Below are 19,779 nucleotides of genomic sequence, written 5' to 3' on the forward strand. Positions count from 1 at the left end.
AAAAAAACTTTCCAACTAGGTCTAGGCAAAGGAAATAAAATACTTACACACCATTCTAAGCCCGTGTCGATGCTAAACAATAAAAATTCGATTAATGCATTATGCATGAATGGATCGTTGCATTGTTTCCAATTCGTCGGGTCATAGCAACGTCATCTAAACGATGATTAACCGACCTAAGTAAATTGAGTTTGTCCGGAAAAATAATAGTAATTGGTTAAATCAAGAAGCTCAAAACCGTTTTCTAATATTTTAGTTATTCTAGATATTATTACTTATTCTAATAGCTCATTGTGTCCCATATATATGTATACAATAAATTTATATTATGATGCTTACATCGCAATTTACATCCTGTGCTATGGCTGTTTTGATTTTTAACCTAAATAATTGACCTGCATGCTAATATGCAAGTTTAGAATATGCAAATGGAAAACCATTAATAAAAACGTTATAGTGCGTTCATTATTTAACTGGACATCATTAGTGTGATTAGTGGATTGATTCAACTATCAAAATTACTTAACACGTGTTCAGTATTGTACCGATTGGAAATTACATAAAGCACCTAGTTTTCTATCTATTATACATACATCTTATAATATTGTTTGATAACAAACATGACCACTTCACTTGAAAAACCTTATAGTGAAATTCAGAAAACCTTTGCTGACACAAATGTATTTATTACCGGAGCAACAGGGTTCATCGGACATGTTTTGGTGGAAAAAGTTCTCAGGTAAGTGCGACATTCGCGAAGAAATTAAAATTTGAAAAATATCCTTTCCTTATTTAGCCGAAATTAGCAATAACAACTTAGTTGACAAAACACTATTTCCTAAAGATAATAAAGCCGTAACTTTCTGAAAAAAAAACTGGAATTTTTCAGAGAAACCTTTATTTCTTTGAATGTCAAAAAAATAAAAAAATAAAGAATTTTTAAAAACAAACATATAAAAGCATGAGGTTGTTTAAAACAGTTGAAATACATTTTTGAAATACTGTATAAATTAAAATTCTTTTAATATGAATATTAATACTCTATTCATTTTAACTAGACCTTAAACGACTTGACTAAATATATACTTTTGTTGAAAGAACTAGTTTATTGAACTGATTTATTCGTGTAGTGACTCTATAAATCAGAAATCGTACTTGAAAGGCACTCTATTGAGCCAAATATAGGGTTCAAGCTCATTATTACAATATATTAATAATATATGGAAATAAATTATAATAGACAGATAGTCGACCCTAACGCTAAAAAATTAATATTTTAGCTTATTATTGTCATTCTGGTACAGCTGGGATTTTTATCTTCAGATTAATTATTTCCTTATCAAAAATAACTATACATTTTTTACAAGGGTGGAGATGCAAAATATTTTTTAAACAAAAAAAAACGATTTTCAAATTATATTTCAGATCGTGTCCGGTCAATCACGTGTATTTACTGATGAGACCGAAAAAGGGCAAAGGGCCTTACACCCGTTTGAACGCCATGTTCGATGGTCCGGTCAGTATAATATTACATCTTGTCGTAGTTATTGCTTGCTATCGAATTGCACCGTAATGAGTGTCTCGAATGGAATAATTTATTTAAAATAAATAGGTAATAACTTTTTTAGTTATTTAGCAAACTCCGGAGCGAGCAACCGAATTTCATAAAGAGAGTCAGTTTGATATCCGGAGATTGCGAACAACCCAATTTAGGTCTATCGCCAAGCGACGAAGAATTTGTGGTCAGCAACATGAACATAATAATCCATTGCGCGGCAACGATTTACCTGAACGGATCGCTGAAACGGACGGCTTTGATCAACGTCAGGTCCACTAGGGATCTACTGTTGATCGCCCGTCGAACACACCACTTGAAAGTAAACACCATTTGTATGTTCTTTGAAATTTATTCGGACGACATTATTCGAAGACACGACATTTTAATATGGATGTGCTATTGTGCTGTATACGAGAAATGTCATGTGGCAATTTCGAGTTACACTTTCATATAGAAACAACCACTTTTGTATTTGTTAAGTGAGCCTATGATTATAAATGTCATAAAATATTTTTAGTCGTTCGTGCACGTGTCGACGGCATTCGCAAACACCAATCAGCCAGTCAGCAAAGAGATCATCTACGATTGTCACATGCCGGGCGAGACGCTGATCGATATGGCCGAATCGCTGTCCGCTGAGCTTATAGATTCCATAACAAAACAGTGTAGTAAAAATAAAAATAAAAAATTCCTGAGTAGTAGTTCCAGCGCAGAACTCATCAATGTGCATTAATCGTTTTTAAAGGTGTTTGAAAACTTGGCCCAACACGTATACGTTTACAAAATGCATTGCGGAAAATCTAGTTAAACAGTACGGTCAACATTTGCCAATAAGCATTGTCAGACCTTCGATCGGTAATTACCGACTTATTTTCAACTTGGTTATCAATTATTTTCATAGTTTATTTTTGTCCTAGTCACGTTCACTAAAGACGAACCGATAACCGGTTGGTTTACATCTGTGAAAAGCGTACCCGGTCTGTGCACAGCCATTGGAATAGGTGCAGTACGTGTATTGATTTGTGACACAGACGCGCCTGCCGTTACCGTACCAGCCGACAAAGTGGCCAATTTGATTATTACCGCAGTCTGGCAAGGTTCAAAGAAAAGGTAACTTATAACTAACAAAAATATAGGCCAAATTATATCCTCTGCGCCACCCCTCGCTATTAGTTCTAACCAGACTTCACCCTACTGTGTCTACTTATACGTCCACAAATGGTTCCGGTTCTGTCCTGTAAAAGTTCTATTTAACATTTGAAATTTCCTTTCTACCTTCGATACCTTATTAATATATTATCATGTATTTGGCATTTTTTATTTAGCAATGAGGATTCAGTGATACCAATATTTAATTATGTACCAAACAACTTGGCACCTCCGCTGACCTTTGGCCAAACAATACACGCTATGGTTAATATTACGAAAACACATAAAATATATTTGGAAAAACAGGTAAATTTTGTAATTATCGCACGACAATGATTTGTTAAACAATATTTGGATAGAATCGAATAATAATAATGTTCACTTAAAATATTTATGTTTTTATTTTTTCAGTTGTGGGTTCCAAATGTTCTGTGTACAAAGTACAAATTTATTTTTACCGTCTTCTTTTATTTGTATCATTATATACCAGCGGCGATAATCGATATGGTCCTATGGATTACTGGACACACATTTAGGTAAAAACAACACTTAATTAACAACGGACAAGACATAATTGATGGGAAATTATTTTAATCCCATATTATAGGGTTGTACCGATCTGCTCTAAAGCCTACAGAATGATGTTGGACATGTCATATTTCGGCACTGGACATTTCAAATTTGACGATCGAAATTTGGAGGCATTAATATCGCATCAAAGCGCCGAAGACAAAGTACTATTCGATATAGACATATCGAAAATCAATTGGGACAAACATATGCTGTCTACTGTTTATGGAGCTCGGCAGCATATTTTCAATCAAAATGGCAACACCGCAGCAGCCATAAAAAGACATAGGATGTGTGTATTTAATATTCATAAATTAATAATATCTTGTCGGGTATGACACATCACAGACAAATTAGGTTTTAAAAAATAGTACTGTCATACATAGAGGAGGGTGCAGATAGGAATGATGCTACCCTTTATTTGTTATGTAAATCACTTCAACCCCTCTTCCACTCATTATTTTGAATAAGGGACATAAGTTCACTGTTTCGGTTAATTTTTTTAAACCGTTTCGGAACACTACTTGATTTTTTTAAGAAAAAACAACATATAAAATTTAACCATGTTGCTCTATTTGGATAATATTTATGTATAGCAGTTACAACGACAAAGTGTAACTATTATTGTTTTTTTTTTCAGGATTACGACCGCTTACTACACATTCAACGGAACACTTTACGCATTCCTGTTATATTCATTGTATTTTATTTTGAATTGTGTATTCAAATTTACATAATATCAATACTCCGTTGGTGTATTCATGTAGTTTTAAAAAATAAAAAAAAAAGGATTGTTTTTAATTGTGTTTACAATTTTCCCAATTCTTGATACATCATTACAATTGCACTGACTTTGAACAAAGTATTGAAAATTAAACTACAAAAAACGTCAACTTGACATCGTGTAATTAGCGCAGACCTAAAGAAATGTAGTAAATTACTATTTCAATAAACAATATTTTTACGGAAATCAGGAAACTGTATTTATTTTGGATGTAAAATGGCTTTAGAATCATGTTTTTAAAATTATTGTTGCAGTGGTAAAAGATATTCATCCTAAATTTTATTGAAAAAAATATTTATATTTTCAGGTATATATGGAATATATTTTTTTAAACTTTAACGGGAATCTCCAAATTTTTTGAGATATTCTGTTAAATAAGTAATTTTTTCAAAAAAATGTTGGTTTAATTTAAAATTTTACTTGAAAAATTGACCATAAATTATCGTTCAAGAGACGGCTGACAGGTCGTTGTATGGGAACTGTTATGGTTTCTTATCAGATTTGATATTATGCGGCATTAACTATTATTATTGTTGGACTTGATGTTGATTGTATTAGGTATATTTATAAAGTATTTTCTTATTTTTACACTAATTTTGAATAGGTATTAAGGTATTTTAATTGAAATTTCATTTTTGTTGTGCAAAACAATAGATATTTGACTATTTGATGTTTTGTGAGCGTTATTAGTTTTGCAAATTATTTTATTTTATTGTGTCCTGAAACTTAAACATTAATTATTATAATTTATTTTTTACTACCGTAATAACTATTCTACAATTCGTTTTTTTTGTTTTGATTTTAGTTAGTTTAAAAAACTAAATTTGTTTGATTAAGTAGTAATATGTATAAACAAAAAACATCATTGAGTGTTAAACATAAATTGAATACAACTGAATTTAAAAGTTATGTAAACAAAAAAGTATATTAAAACCTATTTTTAAACGAAATTGACACTAATAAGTCAATTCATGTCTTTTTTTTTAATGTCGAAAAATTATTATCGATTCAATTATTTCTTATTTAGCATAGGCCATTTTTAACAGACATTAACATTAGACAACATACTAAAATAATGTATCATAAACGAAGCCTTTATAACATACTTATTAGCCAATATTTTAGTTGACTCTACTAACTATTTTTCTTTGTGTTCTAAGATATAACGTTTTTAGATTAATTATAAATAAATATGTAACAATTATTATACGGCTGTGTTTTGTAAATTGAAGAAACGTCATCACTTCAACTAAATATTCATTTTAATTTTCTTAAAAAAATGTCTACAGTTGTGGAGAAAAGTTGTAAATTGTATAACTACATAGCTATACTAGGTTACATAAAATAATTTGCACTTGTAAAATATACTATGATTGTATTGAACTTGTGATGTTTTACAAACTTTAAAAATTATGTACTGTTTGTAGTAGTTTATTTATTATATTTGTTTTTGTATTTATATTATATATTATGTTTATTATAATATATTTATTTAGAATAGGCATTCATTATCGTTTTTATTCTTTGTTTATATTTAAAATGAATACTATTATTAATCATTATCATAACTTGTGAGTGTTAGTAGTTTCTGTGTTTCTGTGTTTTTAAAGTGCGAATTATACAAATTAAAAAAACAATAAACCACACATAAAATTGTATAAAACTATCTTTTTGATGATGCAGCAACTGATATTAGGATTTGATAAGAAGTGAGAATACAAAATCTTTACATTTTATATTACAATATGATCAAATATGTTTAAACTTTTGTTATTTAAATTAATATTATACATATTTTATCTTACTTGCTATAATTTGGGATAAAATAAATAATGAAAAAAAAAATTGTACAGCTGTTATCGTTGCCATTTAATTTTTTTAGTAAGAACATTTTTGTTCCTAATTTAAGATAAACTGTATAACTGTACTCTATGAACAAAATTCAATTATGAACACAGGCAGAATAATAATGTTTTAAAATCTCGATCTGAAGTATTTACAATTATGTTACTAATGTTGGTGTAAACAGTAATTTTGCAATTTTCCGCAATTTATGTTTTTCATGGTGTGGGCTGGACCATTTCTGTTAAAGAAATTTCCCAAAAGAATTATTGATTAAAAAAAAAACACAAAATAGCACATGTTTCCACATTTGTGATAACGCAAACACTACTACAAATATATTAAAAAAAAACTTAAAATTAAACAGTAATATGATATGACCTTGACACCTTACAAATTAGAAGGGTAAAACAGGATATCTGTTTTATGTACAAATTATTGAATGGCCATATTTACTGTCCAGATTTATTGTCTAAATTATCTCTTTCAGTTCCTTGTCATTTGACAAGACAGGTCGACACTTTTTTAAGTGCCATTCCACCGTACATTATACGGTAAAAACTCTCCTCTAATTAGAACCATACAGCATGTAAACAACTTTAATATTGATATTTTTACTTGTATCTCTATTGTATATTTTAGTAGTTTTATCATCATACTTAAAACCTATATTGTCCTTTTCGTATCATCATTTATCTTATATTGTCTCTTACCTTGCTGACACAAATGTATTTATTACCGGAGCAACAGGGTTCATCGGACATGTTTTGGTGGAAAAAGTTCTCAGGTAAGTGCGACATTCGCGAAGAAATTAAAATATGAAAAATATCCTTTCCTTATTTAGCCGAAATTAGCAATAACAACTTGGTTGACAAAATAATATTTCCTAAAGATAATAAAGCCGTAACTTTTTGAAAAAAAACTGGTATTTTTCAGAGAAACCTTTATTTCTTTGAATGTCGAAAAAATAAAAAAATTAATAATTTTTAAAAACAAACATATAAAAGCATCAGGTTGCTTAAAACAGTTGAAATACATTTTTGGAATATTTTTTTTATGCAAATTCTTTTAATACATTATGTTTTGAAAAATTCCAATTTTTTTTTAGGAAATTGTTTTAAACTACATTTATTTTAACAGCACATTAAGTTATGTTAATTTCAATTTAGACGACTTGACTAAATATAACATATTTTTGAAAGAACTAGTTTTGTACAAAAAGTAGAATAAAAAATGTGGCCTTTTATTTAAACCAAGGTGAGTAAAAATATATATTTTGACACGATGTAACTCAATTTTGAGTCCAAACAATAATGCAACCAATACAACAAACAATTTGATAATTTTTTAGACCTAGTTTAGGGAGCGAAAGTAGCTATTTTTTTAACTGTCCCGTTTCGTCTGTATCTGAACTTAAATTCGAATATTTTGGAAATAATAAATATACAATATTAGCTATAATAGTTTAATATTTAAAAATATTTTAATAACATTTTTTACCTTCCTTAATGAATTATTTCCTTAATTAAAATACTATACATTTGTCTATACGAGCAACAATTTTTTTAACCAAAAAATCTAATTTTCAAATTATATTTCAGATCGTGTCCAGTCAATCACGTGTATTTGCTGATGAGACCGAAAAAGGGTAAAGAGCCTTACATCAGATGTTCGATGGTCCGGTCAGTATAATATCGAGTGTCTCGAATGGATATGTTATTGGGCTGGATATCAGAAAACTCATGTCGCCATTTTCACGTTACACTTTCACTTTCTATTAGAAATAGCTAATTAGAGACAAAATATAACAGATAACATATCCGTGATTAAATATTTTTCCGTGAAGCTGAGAAAATAAATAGGTTACTTTTTTAGTTATTTAGCAAACTCCGGAGCGAGCAACCGAATTTCATAAAGAGAGTTATGTTGATTTCCAGAGATTGCGAACAACCCAATTTAGGTCTATCGCCAAGCGACGAAGAATTTGTGGTCAGCAACATGAACATAATAGTCCATTGCGCGGCGACGATTTACCTGAACGGATCGCTGAAACGGACGGCTTTGATCAACGTCAGGTCCACTAGGGATCTACTGTTGATCGCCCGTCGAACACACCACTTGAAAGTAAACACCACGTGTATGTTCTTTGAAATTTATTCGGACGACATTATTCGAAGACACGACATTTTAAAGGGATGTGTTCTTGTGCTGTATACGAGAAATTTCATGTGGCAATTTCGCGTTACACTTTCATATAGAACAACCACTTTTATATTTGTTAAGTGGCTCGCTACGATCTTGATGTAAACGTCATAACATATTTTCAGTCGTTCGTGTACGTGTCGACGGCATTCGCAAACACCAATCAGCCAGTCAGCAAAGAGATCATCTACGATTGTCATATGCCGGGCGAGACGCTGATCGATATGGCCGAATCGCTGTCCGCTGAGCTTATAGATAGATAGAGCTTATAGATAGTTTTTATACAATGGGATCACAATTATTTTTTATATTTACTCCCCTCCTAACTTAGTTCTTTTGATAGCAACTTTTAAAACTTGTATTTGTATAGTATACATTCATACATATATATTTAACCTACTATTTTAAATAAGTACAAGTCGGTTCAAAAGTTAAAAATAACTTTCCAACTAGGTCTAGGCAAAGGAAATAAAATACTTACACACCATTCTAAACCCGTGTCGATGCTAAACAATAAAAATTCGATTAATGCATTATGCATGTATGGATCGTTGCATTGTTTCCAATTCGTCGGGTCATACCAACGTCATCTAAACGATGATTAACCGACCTAAGTAAATTGAGTTTGTCCGGAAAAATAATAGTAATTGGATATTTGGTTTGTTAAATCAAGAAGCTCAAACCCGTTTTCTAATATTTTAGTTATTCTAGATATTATTACTTATTCTAATAGCTCATTGTGTCCCATATATATGTATACAATAAATTTATATTATGATGCTTTCTTCGCAATTTACATCCTGTGCTATGGCTGTTTTGATTTTTAACCTAAATAAATGACCTGCATGCTAATATGCAAGTTTAGAATATGCAAATGGAAAACCATTAATAAAAACGTTATAGTGCATTCATCATTTTACTGGACATCATTAGTGTGATTAGTGGATTGATTCAACTATCAAAATTACTTAACACGTGTTCAGTATTGTACCGATTGAAAATTACATAAAGCACCTAGTTTTTTATTTATTATACATACATCTTATAATATTGTTTGATAACAAACATGACCACTTCACTTGAAAAACCTTATAGTGAAATTCAGAAAACCTTTGCTGACACAAATGTATTTATTACCGGAGCAACAGGATTCATCGGACATGTTTTGGTGGAAAAAGTTCTCAGGTAAGTGCGACATTCGCCAAGAAATTAAAATTTGAAAAATATCCTTTCCTTATTTAGCCGAAATTAGCAATAACAACTTGGTTGAGAAAATACTATTTTTTTAAGATAATAAAGCCGTAACTTTCTGAAAAAAAAACTGGAATTTTTCAGAGAAACCTTTATTTCTTTGAATGTCGAAAAAATAAAAAAATAAAGAATTTTTAAAAACAAACATATAAAAGCATCAGGTTGTTTAAAACAGTTGAAATACATTTTTGAAATACTGTATAAATTAAAATTCTTTTAATATGAATATTAATACTCTATTCATTTTAACTAGACCTTAAACGACTTGACTAAATATATACTATTGTTGAAAGAACTAGTTTATTGAACTGATTTATTCGTGTAGTGACTCTATAAATCAGAAATCGTACTTGAAAGGCACTCTATTGAGCCAAGTATCAAATATTTTTTCATTTTATCAAATGATTTTTTAGGGTTCAAGCTCATTATTACAATACATTAATAATATATGGAAATAAATTATTATAGACAGATAGTCGACCCTTACGCTAAAAGATTAATATTTTAGCTTATTATTGTCATTCTGGTACAGCTGGGATTTTTATCTTCAGATTAATTATTTCCTTATCAAAAATAACTATACATTTTTACAAGGGTGGAGATGCATAATATTTTTTAAACAAAAAAATAAGATTTTCAAATTATATTTCAGATCGTGTCCGGTCAATCACGTGTATTTACTGGTGAGACCGAAAAAGAGCAAAGGGCTTTACACCCGTTTGAACGCCATGTTCGATGGTCCGGTCAGTATAATATTACATCTTGTCGTAGTTATTGCTTGCTATCGAATTGCACCGCAATGAGTGTCTCGAATGGAATAATTTATTTAAAATAAATAGGTAACTTTTTTAGTTTTTTAGCAAACTCCGGAGCGAGCAACCGAATTTCATAAAGAGAGTCAGTTTGATATCCGGAGATTGCGAACAACCCAATTTAGGTCTATCGCCAAGCGACGAAGAATTTGTGGTCAGCAACATGAACATAATAATCCATTGCGCGGCGACGATTTACCTGAACGGATCGCTGAAACGGACGACTTTGATCAACGTTAGGTCCACTAGGGATCTACTGTTGATCGCCCGTCGAACACATCACTTGAAAGTAAAAACCATTTGTATGTTCTTTGAAATTTATTCGGACGACATTATTCGAAGACACGACATTTTAATATGGATGTGCTATTGTGCTGTATACGAGAAATTTCATGTGACAATTTCGCGTTACAATTTCATATAGAACAACCACTTTTATATTTGTTAAGTGGCTCGCTACGATCTTGATGTAAATGTCATAACATATTTTCAGTCGTTCGTGTACGTGTCGACGGCATTCGCAAACACCAATCAGCCAGTCAGCAAAGAGATCATCTACGATTGTCATATGCCGGGCGAGACGCTGATCGATATGGCCGAATCGCTGTCCGCTGAGCTTATAGATTCCATAACAAAACAGTGTAGTAAAAATTACAAAAAAAATTCCTGAGTAGTTCCTGCGCAGAATTCATTAATGTGCATTAATCGTTTTTAAAGGTGTTTGAAAACTTGGCCCAACACTTATACGTTTTCAAAATGCATTGCGGAAAATCTAGTTAAACAGTACGGTCAACATTTGCCAATAAGCATTGTCAGACCTTCGATCGGTAATTACCGACTTATTTTTAACTTTGTTATTACTTGTTTTCATGTTTTTTTTTTTTGTCATAGTAACGTTCACTAAAGACGAACCAATAACCGGTTGGTTTACAAATGTAAATAGCGTACCTGGTCTGTGCATAGGCATTATAGTAGGTGCAATACGTGTAGGGCTATGTGACAAAGACGCGCCTGCCGTTACCGTACCAGCCGACAAAGTGGCCAATTTGATTATTACCGCAGTCTGGCAAGGTTCAAAGAAAAGGTAACTTATAACTAACAAAAATATAGGCCAAATTATATCCTCTGCGCCACCCCTCGCTATTAGTTCTAACCAGACTTCACCCTACTGTGTCTACTTATACGTCCACAAATGGTTCCGGTTCTGTCCTGTAAAAGTTCTATTTAACATTTGAAATTTCCTTTCTACCTTCGATACCTTATTAATATATTATCATGTATTTGGCATTTTTTATTTAGCAATGAGGATTCAGTGATACCAATATTTAATTATGTACCAAACAACTTGGCACCTCCGCTGACATTTGGCCAAACAATACACGCTTTGGTTAATATTACGAAAACACATAAAATATATTTGGAAAAACAGGTAAATTTTGTAATTATCGCACGACAATGATTTGTTAAACAATATTTGGATAGAATCGAACAATAATAATGTTCACTTAAAATATTTATGTTTTTATTTTTTCAGTTGTGGGTTCCAAGTGTTCTGTGTACAAAGTACAAATTTATTTTTACCGTCTTCTTTTATTTGTATCATTATATACCAGCGGCTATAATCGATATGATCCTATGGATTACTGGACACACATTTAGGTAAAAACAACACTTAATTAACAACGGACAAGACATAATTAATGGGAAATTAATTTAATCCCATATTATAGGGTTGTACCGATCTGCTCTAAAGCCTACAGCATGATGTTGGACATGTCATATTTCGGCACTGGACATTTCAAATTTGACGATCGAAATTTGGAGGCATTAATATCGCATCAAAGCGCCGAAGACAAAGTACTATTCGATATAGACATATCGAAAATCAATTGGGACAAACATATGCTGTCTACTGTTTATGGAGCTCGGCAGCATATTTTCAATCAAAATGGCAACACCGCAGCAGCCATAAAAAGACATAGGATGTGTGTATTTAATATTCATAAATTAATAATATTTTGTCGGGTATGACACATCACAGACAAATTAGGTTTTAAAAAATAGTACTGTCATACATAGAGGAGGGTGCAGATAGGAATGATGCTACCCTTTATTTGTTATGTAAATCACTTCAACCCCTCTTCCACTCATTATTTTGAATAAGGGACATAGGTTCGCTGTTCCGGTTTATTTTTTCAAACCGTTTCGGAACACTACTTGATTTTTTTAAGAAAAAACAACATATAAAATTTAACCATGTTGCTCTATTTGGATAATATTTATGTATAGCAGTTACAACGACAAAGTGTAACTATTATTGTTTTTTTTTTCAGGATTACGACCGCTTACTACACATTCAACGGAACACTTTACGCATTCCTGTTATATTCATTGTATTTTATTTTGAATTGTGTATTCAAATTTACATAATATCAATACTCCGTTGGTGTATTCATGTAGTTTTAAAAAATAAAAAAAAAAGGATTGTTTTTAATTGTGTTTACAATTTTCCCAATTCTTGATACATCATTACAATTGCACTGACTTTGAACAAAGTATTGAAAATTAAACTACAAAAAACGTCAACTTGACATCGTGTTAATAGCGCAGACCTAAAGAAATGTAGTAAATTACTATTTCAATAAACAATATTTTTACGGAAATCAGGAAAATGTATTTATTTTGGATGTAAAATGGCTTTAGAATCATGTTTTTAAAATTATTGTTGCAGTGGTAAAAGATATTCATCCTAAATTTTATTGAAAAAAATATTTATATTTTCAGGTATATATGGAATATATTTTTTTAAACTTAAACGGGAATCTCCAAATTTTTTGAGATATTCTGTTAGATAAGTAATTTTTTCAAAAAAATGTTGGTTTAATTTAAAATTTTACTTGCAAAATTGACCATAAATTATCGTTCAAGAGACGGCTGACAGGTCGTTGTATGGGAACTGTTATGGTTTCATATCAGATTTGATATTATGCGGCATTAACTATTATTATTGTTGGACTTGATGTTGATTGTATTAGGTATATTTATAAAGTATTTTCTTATTTTTACACTAATTTTGAATAGGTATTAAGGTATTTTAATTGAAATTTCATTTTTGTTGTGCAAAACAATAGATATTTGACTATTTGATGTTTTGTGAGCGTTATTAGTTTTGCAAATTATTTTATTTTATTGTGTCCTGAAACTTAAACATTAATTATTATAATTTATTTTTTACTACCGTAATAACTATTCTACAATTCGTTTTTTTTGTTTTGATTTTAGTTAGTTTAAAAAACTAAATTTGTTTGATTAAGTAGTAATATGTATAAACAAAAAACATCATTGAGTGTTAAACATAAATTGAATACAACTGAATTTAAAAGTTATGTAAACAAAAAAGTATATTAAAACCTATTTTTAAACGAAATTGACACTAATAAGTCAATTCATGTCTTTTTTTTTAATGTCGAAAAATTATTATCGATTCAATTATTTCTTATTTAGCATAGGCCATTTTTAACAGACATTAACATTAGACAACATACTAAAATAATGTATCATAAACGAAGCCTTTATAACATACTTATTAGCCAATATTTTAGTTGACTCTACTAACTATTTTTCTTTGTGTTCTAAGATATAACGTTTTTAGATTAATTATAAATAAATATGTAACAATTATTATACGGCTGTGTTTTGTAAGTTGAAGAAACGTCATCACTTCAACTAAATATTCATTTTAATTTTCTTAAAAAAATGTCTACAGTTGTGGAGAAAAGTTGTAAATTGTATAACTACATAGCTATACTAGGTTACATAAAATAATTTGCACTTGTAAAATATACTATGATTGTATTGAACTTGTGATGTTTTACAAACTTTAAAAATTATGTACTGTTTGTAGTAGTTTATTTATTATATTTGTTTTTGTATTTATATTATATATTATGTTTATTATAATATATTTATTTAGAATAGGTATTCATTATTGTTTTTATTCTTTGTTTATATTTAAAATGAATACTATTATTAATCATTATCATAACTTGTGAGTGTTAGTAGTTTCTGTGTTTCTGTGTTTTTAAAGTGCGAATTATACAAATTAAAAAAACAATAAACCACACATAAGATTGTATAAAACTATCTTTTTGATGATGCAGCAACTGACATTAGGATTTGATAAGAAGTGAGAATACAAAATCTTTACATTTTATATTATAATATGATCAAATATGTTTAAACTTTTGTTATTTAAATTAATATTATACATATTTTATCTTACTTGCTATAATTTGGGATAAAATAAATAATGAAAAAAAAAATTGTACAGCTGTTATCGTTGCCATTTAATTTTTTTAGTAAGAACATTTTTGTTCCTAATTTAAGATAAACTGTATAACTGTACTATATGAACAAAATTCAATTATGAACACAGGCAGAATAATAATGTTTTAAAATCTCGATCTGAAGTATTTACAATTATGTTACTAATGTTGGTGTAAACAGTAATTTTGCAATTTTCCGCAATTTATGTTTTTCATGGTGTGGGCTGGACCATTTCTGTTAAAGAAATTTCCCAAAAAAATTATTGATTAAAAAAAAACACAAAATAGTACATGTTTCGACATTTGTGATAACGCAAACACTACTACAAATATATTAAAAAAAAACTTAAAATTAAACAGTAATATGATATGACCTTGACACCTTACAAATTAGAAGGGTAAAACAGGATATCTGTTTTATGTACAAATTATTAAATGGCCATATTTACTGTCCAGATTTATTGTCTAAATTATCTCTTTCAGTTCCTTGTCATTTGACAAGACAGGCCGACACTTTTTTAAGTGCCATTCCACCGTACATTATACGGTAAAAACTCTCCTCTAATTAGAACCATGCAGCATGTAAACAACTTTAATATTGATATTTTGACTTGTATCTCTATTGTATATTGTATATTTTAGTAGTTTTATCATCATACTTAAAACCTATATTGTCCTTTTCGTATCATCATTTATCTTATATTGTCTCTTAATGGTTTCCACATGCCACTGTAATTGAGCTCGCCCGTTCGAATAATTAAAAAAATAAAAAAAAAATATTAAATGTATTATTACTTCTTCGCCGGGTCATGACAACTTTATCCAAGCCACTATTTACTGTCCTAAATAAATATTAGTCCAGAAGAAAGCAATTGTATTTAAATTTATTTAAACTATTAAGCGCAAACTATGTTCAATACCTTTTATAACATAGTCTTACTGTAATGTGATTAATAATACAATTGCATGCAAATGGAAAACCATTAATAAAAACGTTATAGTGCGTTCATTATTTAACTGGACATCATTAGTGTGATTAGTGGATTGATTCAACTATCAAAATTACTTAACACGTGTTCAGTGTTGTACCGATTGAAAATCACATAAAGCACCTAGTTTTCTGTCTATAGTATATACACGTTATAATATTGCTACATAGCAAAAATGACCACATCACTTGAAAAACCTTATAGTGAAATTCAGAAAACCTTTGCTGACACGAATGTATTTATTACCGGAGCAACAGGGTTCATCGGGCATGTCTTGGTGGAAAAAGTTCTCAGGTAAGTGCGACATTCGCGAAGAAATTAAAATTTGAAAAATATTCTTTCCTTATTTAGCCGAAATTAGCAATAACAACTTGGTTGAGAAAATACTATTTCCTAAAGATAATAAAGCCGTAACTTTCTGAAAAAAAAAAACTGGAATTTTCAGAGAAATCTTTATTTCTTTGAATGTCGAAAAAATAAAAAAATTAAGAATTTTTAAAAACAAACATATAAAAGCATCAGGTTGCTTAAAACAGTTGAAATACATTTTTGGAATATTTTTTTTATGCAAATTCTTTTAATACATTATGTTTTGAAAAATTCCAATTTTTTTTTAGGAAATTGTTTTAAACTACATTTATTTTAACAGCACATTAAGTTATGTTAATTTCAATTTAGACGACTTGACTAAATATAACATATTTTTGAAAGAACTAGTTTTGTACAAAAAGTAGAATAAAAAATGTGGCCTTTTATTTAAACCAAGGTGAGTAAAAATATATATTTTGACACGATGTAACTCAATTTTGAGTCCAAACAATAATGCAACCAATACAGCAAACAATTTGATAATTTTTTAGACCTAGTTTAGGGAGCGAAAGTAGCTATTTTTTTAACTGTCCCGTTTCGTCTGTATCTGAACTTAAATTCGAATATTTTGGAAATAATAAATATACAATATTAGCTATAATAGTTTAATATTTAAAAATATTTTAATAACATTATTTACCTTCCTTGATGAATTATTTCCTTAATTAAAATACTATACATTTGTCTACACGAGCAACAATTTTTTTAATCAAAAAATCTTATTTTCAAATTATATTTCAGATCGTGTCCAGTCAATCACGTGTATTTGCTGATGAGACCGAAAAAGGGTAAAGAGCCTTACACCAGATTGAACGCCATGTTCGATGGTCCGGTCAGTATAATATTACATCTTGTCGCAGTTATTGCTTGCTATCGAATTGCACCGCAATGAGTGTCTCGAATGGAATAATTTATTTAACATGGATATGTTATTGGGCTGGATATCAGAAAACTCATGTCGCCATTTTCACGTTACACTTTCACTTTCTATTAAAAATAGCTAATTTGAGACAAAATATAAGAGATAACATAACCATGATTAAATATTTTTCCGTGAAGCTGAGAAAATAAATAGGTTACTTTTTTAGTTATTTAGCAAACTCCGGAGCGAGCAACCGAATTTCATAAAGAGAGTTACGTTGATTTTCGGAGATTGCGAACAACCCAATTTAGGTCTATCGCCAAGCGACGAAGAATTTGTGGTCAGCAACATGAACATAATAATCCATTGCGCGGCGACGATTTACCTGAACGGATCGCTGAAACGGACGGCTTTGATCAACGTCAGGTCCACTAGGGATCTACTGTTGATCGCCCGTCGAACACACCACTTGAAAGTAAACACCATTTGTATGTTCTTTGAAATTTATTCGGACGACATTATTCGAAGACACGACATTTTAATATGGATGTGCTATTGTGCTGTATACGAGAAATTTCATGTAGCAATTTCGCGTTACACTTTCATATAGAAACAATCACTTTTATATTTGTTAAGTGAGCCTATGATTATAAATGTCATAACATATTTTCAGTCGTTCGTGTACGTGTCGACGGCATTCGCAAACACCAATCAACCAGTCAGCAAAGAGATCATCTACGATTGTCACATGCCGGGCGAGACGCTGATCGATATGGCCGAATCGCTGTCCGCTGAGCTTATAGATTCCATAACAAAACAGTGTAGTAAAAATTTAAAACAAAATTCCTGAGTAGTAATTCCTGCGCAGAATTCATCAATGTGCATTAATCGTTTTTAAAGGTGTTTGAAAACTTGGCCCAACACTTATACGTTTTCAAAATGCATTGCGGAAAATCTAGTTAAACAGTACGGTCAACATTTGCCAATAAGCATTGTCAGACCTTCTATCGGTAATTACCGACTTATTTTTAACTTTGTTATTACTTGTTTTCATGTTTTTTTTTTTTGTCATAGTAACGTTCACTAAAGACGAACCAATAACCGGTTGGTTTACAAATGTAAATAGCGTACCCGGTCTGTGCATAGGCATTATAGTAGGTGCAATACGTGTATTGCTATGTGACAAAGATGCTCCTTGCGTTATCGTACCAGCCGACAAAGTAGCCAATTTGATTATTACCGCAGTCTGGCAAGGTTCAAAGAAAAGGTAACAGCATAGGTCCATACCAAATTTGAATTGAAATATAAAATATAATATGTAAACCTAACCTAACCTAACCTAACCTAACCTACCTATAACTTGAACCGTATTTATTAATTATCATTCATGAATTATTTTAGTAATGACGGTTCAGTGATTCCAGTATTTAATTATGTGCCAAACAACTTGGCGCCCCCGCTGACCTTTTCCCAAACAAGAACCGCCATGGTTAATGTAATAAAAACACATAAAATATATATTGATAAACAAGTACGTTTGTTATTGATACAAGAGAATATTTTGTTAAATAATATTTGGATAGAATAGAACAATAATAATGTTCACTTCTATCGGAAAATATTAATGTTTTTAATTTTTCAGGTGTGGAATCCAAGTCTTCTGTGTATAAAGTCCAAATTTTTTTTTAATATATTTTTTTATCTGTACCATTTTATACCAGCAGCTATGGTCGATATAGTCCTATGGATCACTGGACATACCTTTAGGTAAAAACAATACTTAACAACGGAGAAAGTTTTATGATAAGACATAGTTGATGGAAATTAACATTAAACCCATATTATAGGGTCGTACCGCTCTACTCTAGAGTCTATACAATGATGTTGGACATGTCATATTTCGGCACTGGACATTTCAAATTTGACGATCGAAATTTGGAAGCATTAATATCGCGTCAAAGCGCCGAAGACAAAGTACTATTCGATATAGACATGACGAAAATGAATTGGGACACACATATGTTGGCGACCGCTTATGGAATTCAGCAGTATATTTTCAATCAGAATGGCAACACTACTGCAGCCAAAAAAAGACATAGAATGTGTGTATTTAATATTCATAAATTAATAATATCTTGCCGGGTATGACACAACAAAAACAAATTAGGTTTTAAAACATAGTACTGTCATACACAGAGGAGGGTGCAGATAGGTATGATGCTACCCTTTATTTGTTTTGTAAATCGTTCCAACCCCTCATCCACTCATTATTTTGAACGAGGGGCATAGGTTCGCTGTTCTGGTTTATTTTTTCAAATCGTTTCGGAACACGACTTGATTTTTTAAGAAAAAACAACATATAAAATTTAACCATGTTGCTCTAATTGGATTATATTTATGTATAGCAGTTACAACGACAAAGTTTAACTATTATTGTTTTTTTTTTCAGGATTACGACCGCTTACTACACATTCACCGGAACACTTTACGCATTCCTGTTTTACATAATGTATATAATTCTGAATTGTGTATTCAAATTTACATAATAACAATACTCCATTGGTGTATTCATTTATTTCTTCAAAATAAAATAAGTTTTAATGTGCTTACAATTCTTAATCTTGGAACACTAATTTCAATATATTTTCTACATTGAAATTTCAGAACGAATGCTTGTGTTGAAAATTCACCATGTCAATACCATATATGAATATTTGTATGCAATAATTAATATTTGAATAATTTACAATTAAAATTTTTAACGTTGTAATATAGCTTGCAATTATGCGTTGTGAATCGTTTAAACAAAAACAAGTTAAACAGGTTTGGACAATTGTTTCAAAATAAAAAAAACTAGCGCAATTTTTCTCTGTCGAAGACACATAATTGCATAATTGCACATTGCACAACTGCACTGACAGTGGAAAAATTGTCGTTACATTTTTTTCTTCACAAGACAATCACGTTATTATGAGATTAATATCTTTTTGGCTTCGGTTGCTATGCGGGCTCGACAGAAACCCTTTGTTTTCGGTATTCCTAACGGACGTGCGATGGTAATAATTA

General features: G+C 30.3%; 3 protein-coding genes across 8 annotated transcripts in view; 2 read left to right on the forward strand and 1 right to left on the reverse strand.

The window, feature by feature from the left end:
• LOC126837240 (filamin-A) overlaps positions 1-19,779 on the reverse strand; it is a 76,763-nt gene that overhangs the window by 26,543 nt on the left and 30,441 nt on the right. The window lies entirely within an intron of this gene.
• On the forward strand, positions 451-19,302 carry LOC126837244 (fatty acyl-CoA reductase wat-like). Of its 4 annotated transcripts, XM_050571082.1 has the most exons (11): positions 8,982-9,119; positions 15,606-15,776; positions 16,593-16,683; positions 16,940-17,188; positions 17,387-17,532; positions 17,614-17,723; positions 17,788-17,980; positions 18,115-18,244; positions 18,356-18,480; positions 18,561-18,815; positions 19,163-19,302. In XM_050571082.1, the coding sequence occupies exons 2-11, from the start codon at positions 15,658-15,660 to the stop codon at positions 19,257-19,259; spliced, it is 1,515 nt and encodes a 504-aa protein (XP_050427039.1). In that variant the 5' UTR covers positions 8,982-9,119; positions 15,606-15,657; the 3' UTR covers positions 19,260-19,302. The 4 variants fall into 4 exon arrangements, with proteins under 4 accessions (XP_050427040.1, XP_050427038.1, XP_050427037.1 ...); XM_050571083.1 differs by lacking the exons at positions 8,982-9,119; positions 15,606-15,776 and adding an exon at positions 451-739; XM_050571081.1 differs by lacking the exons at positions 8,982-9,119; positions 15,606-15,776; positions 16,593-16,683; ... (5 more) ...; positions 18,356-18,480; positions 18,561-18,815 and adding exons at positions 457-739; positions 1,426-1,516; positions 1,629-1,877; ... (4 more) ...; positions 3,119-3,243; positions 3,315-3,569 and having other exon boundaries at positions 19,163-19,283.
• LOC126837246 (fatty acyl-CoA reductase wat-like) lies at positions 9,117-12,654 on the forward strand. Its single transcript, XM_050571084.1, has 10 exons — positions 9,117-9,290; positions 10,009-10,099; positions 10,209-10,457; positions 10,662-10,807; positions 10,886-10,995; positions 11,060-11,252; positions 11,468-11,597; positions 11,703-11,827; positions 11,899-12,153; positions 12,502-12,654. The coding sequence occupies exons 1-10, from the start codon at positions 9,172-9,174 to the stop codon at positions 12,596-12,598; spliced, it is 1,515 nt and encodes a 504-aa protein (XP_050427041.1). The 5' UTR covers positions 9,117-9,171; the 3' UTR covers positions 12,599-12,654.

Source organism: Adelges cooleyi, unplaced genomic scaffold (genome assembly GCF_023614345.1).
Source record: "Adelges cooleyi isolate 19-005CV unplaced genomic scaffold, UGA_ACOO_1.1 ACOO_flye_CR_arks_rails_tigmint_CR_PRNA_247, whole genome shotgun sequence".
Lineage (NCBI taxonomy): Eukaryota > Metazoa > Arthropoda > Insecta > Hemiptera > Adelgidae > Adelges > Adelges cooleyi.